The 1,910-nt window shown below is 40.1% G+C and overlaps 1 protein-coding gene across 1 annotated transcript; it reads left to right on the forward strand.

Annotated features, from left to right (window-relative positions):
- Nucleotides 1-287: 287 nt before the first annotated feature.
- On the forward strand, nucleotides 288-1,370 carry LOC129797868 (nanos homolog 2-like). The gene has a single exon (XM_055841138.1). The coding sequence runs from the start codon at nucleotides 490-492 to the stop codon at nucleotides 1,138-1,140; it is 651 nt and encodes a 216-aa protein (XP_055697113.1). The 5' UTR covers nucleotides 288-489; the 3' UTR covers nucleotides 1,141-1,370.
- The last annotated feature ends 540 nt before the right edge of the window (nucleotides 1,371-1,910 follow it).

The raw sequence follows: 1,910 nt of genomic DNA on the forward strand, positions 1-1,910 counted from the left end.
TTTTTTTCGCAAAATTTGTTGAGTTTGTCGAAAATGGGGTGATTTACCACCTCCCACCACCAATTTCGAGGATCTCTCCCTCGATCTCTCCCTCACTCTCTCAGCGCCGCTTGAAAAAAACAATTGCGAAATGAGTAGGCTGAGGAAGAGGGAGAAGAGAACTTCTCTGAGAAAAGCTTTCCTATCTTTCTTTCTCTCTCACGCATCCATCAAGTGACGAGCGAGAGAGGGAGAGAAAATGATGAGTATGGGGAGAGGATCTCGTGAAAAACGGGGGATCTCAGGAGCAGGAGAGAATTTCCGCCATTGCGATAAAAAAAAGTTTCCGAAAAAAAGTGGCGTCTTGTGCAGTCGTTCTTTTGTTTTTTGTAATTTTGTGGCATTTTAATGCAAATTTCGGCAGAGTTTTAGTGGAAATCCGTTCAGAGAGAATCTGGGGATAACGTTTGGGGTCAGAATTCTTTTCCGGATGGTGGAATTTCCCCAGAAATGGAGCTTTATTGTGAGGATCGCTTCATCAACTTTCCGGCCTCCGTGGAATTTCAGCTGAATGGACGCGATGCTGGAGAGTTTGAGGGCTTCTTGCCCAACAACAGCCCCATTGGAACACCGCCAGAAACCTGGGAGCAGGAGTGGAACATGCTCAATCAGGAAATTTTCTCCACGATCAGCGACTCGCCTGTGAATTTCGACGTGCAGAATGTGCAAGAGCCTCTGGGTTCTCCGGAATCTCACCAAGAATTGGATCAGCATCTCACTGGCCACCAGCGCAGATCAAGGGCCAAGGGAAAGCTCAAGGACACCAAATCCTACTGCGTCTTCTGTTGCAATAACAAGGAAAGCAGAGAAGTGTACATGAGTCACCGCGTGAAGGATGCCCAAGGAAGGGTGACATGCCCCAGGCTCTTCAACTACGAATGCCCCATCTGCAAGAAGAAGGGCGCCGAGGCTCACACCGTCAAGTACTGCCCGAAGAAGACCATCCTGACGCCCGAAATGGCCGAGATGCAGTATGCCTATGAGCAGGAACGGAAGAATTTGAAGAAGAAACTTAGAGTTTGCATCCCCAGAGTTGAACCCTGGAAGTCCCTTCTTTATTCTGCTCTCTGCCCAAACGACACTCTCAGCATGATCCATTGAATATTCAATGTTTGAATTTTCCTGTATCAAGGTAAAAGTTCTTATCTTGATTTTCATTTTTGTTCGTTTTGAATTTTGAATGCTCTTGTTCTGAGCTTTTTGAAGACAAAGCTCTACAAAAAATTAAAAGTTTTCCTAGTTGTTTACATAAAATATGTATTGCATGTGAAGTAAAATATCTGTTCATTTTTTTTGTGCTTAATAAAGTTTTTTTCGGAAGAGAAGAAAAATAATCTTTAAATTAATTTAAAAGCAAAAAATTGGACTTGACAGTTTGAATTCAAAATCGCTTGAAAAGCAGCCAGTGGCATCTGCGATGTGTGTCTTTGCTATCTGTGGAAAATGTGGAAGTCAGGGGGTCTATTGCAAAATTTCATTGTTCAATTCACTGAAAATTCACAATGAATTTTAATTAAGATTTTAATGATTTTGCATGTAATTTTATTATTTGAAAATCATTCAAATATAAAGGCAAGAAAAACAATATTTTCTGATAAAAATATTTTTGTATTTTATTATTAATTCTTTCTCAGTTCAGATTTATTAGGAATCTGTGGAATCTATTAATAGGGGAGACTGGAGCAATTTGGCAAATCGGAAATTTTCAAATTCAATATCTTCCAAGAGAAAAGAGACCGAAACTTCAAATTTTAATCACAGATTGCCTACGTGAACCTGAATAGACGGCAAAGGTTTTAAGGAATTCGAGCAAGGAATATAGTAAATAAAAAATAATAAAATTTTAAGCCTCCTTTTTTAAATATTTGCCC

This window comes from Phlebotomus papatasi, chromosome 1 (genome assembly GCF_024763615.1).
Source record: "Phlebotomus papatasi isolate M1 chromosome 1, Ppap_2.1, whole genome shotgun sequence".
Classification (NCBI taxonomy): domain Eukaryota; kingdom Metazoa; phylum Arthropoda; class Insecta; order Diptera; family Psychodidae; genus Phlebotomus; species Phlebotomus papatasi.

Coding starts and splice junctions, on each gene's coding strand:
- LOC129797868 (XM_055841138.1), top strand. CDS start 490: ATGGAGCTTTATTGTGAGGATCGCTTCATCAACTTTCCGGCCTCCGTG.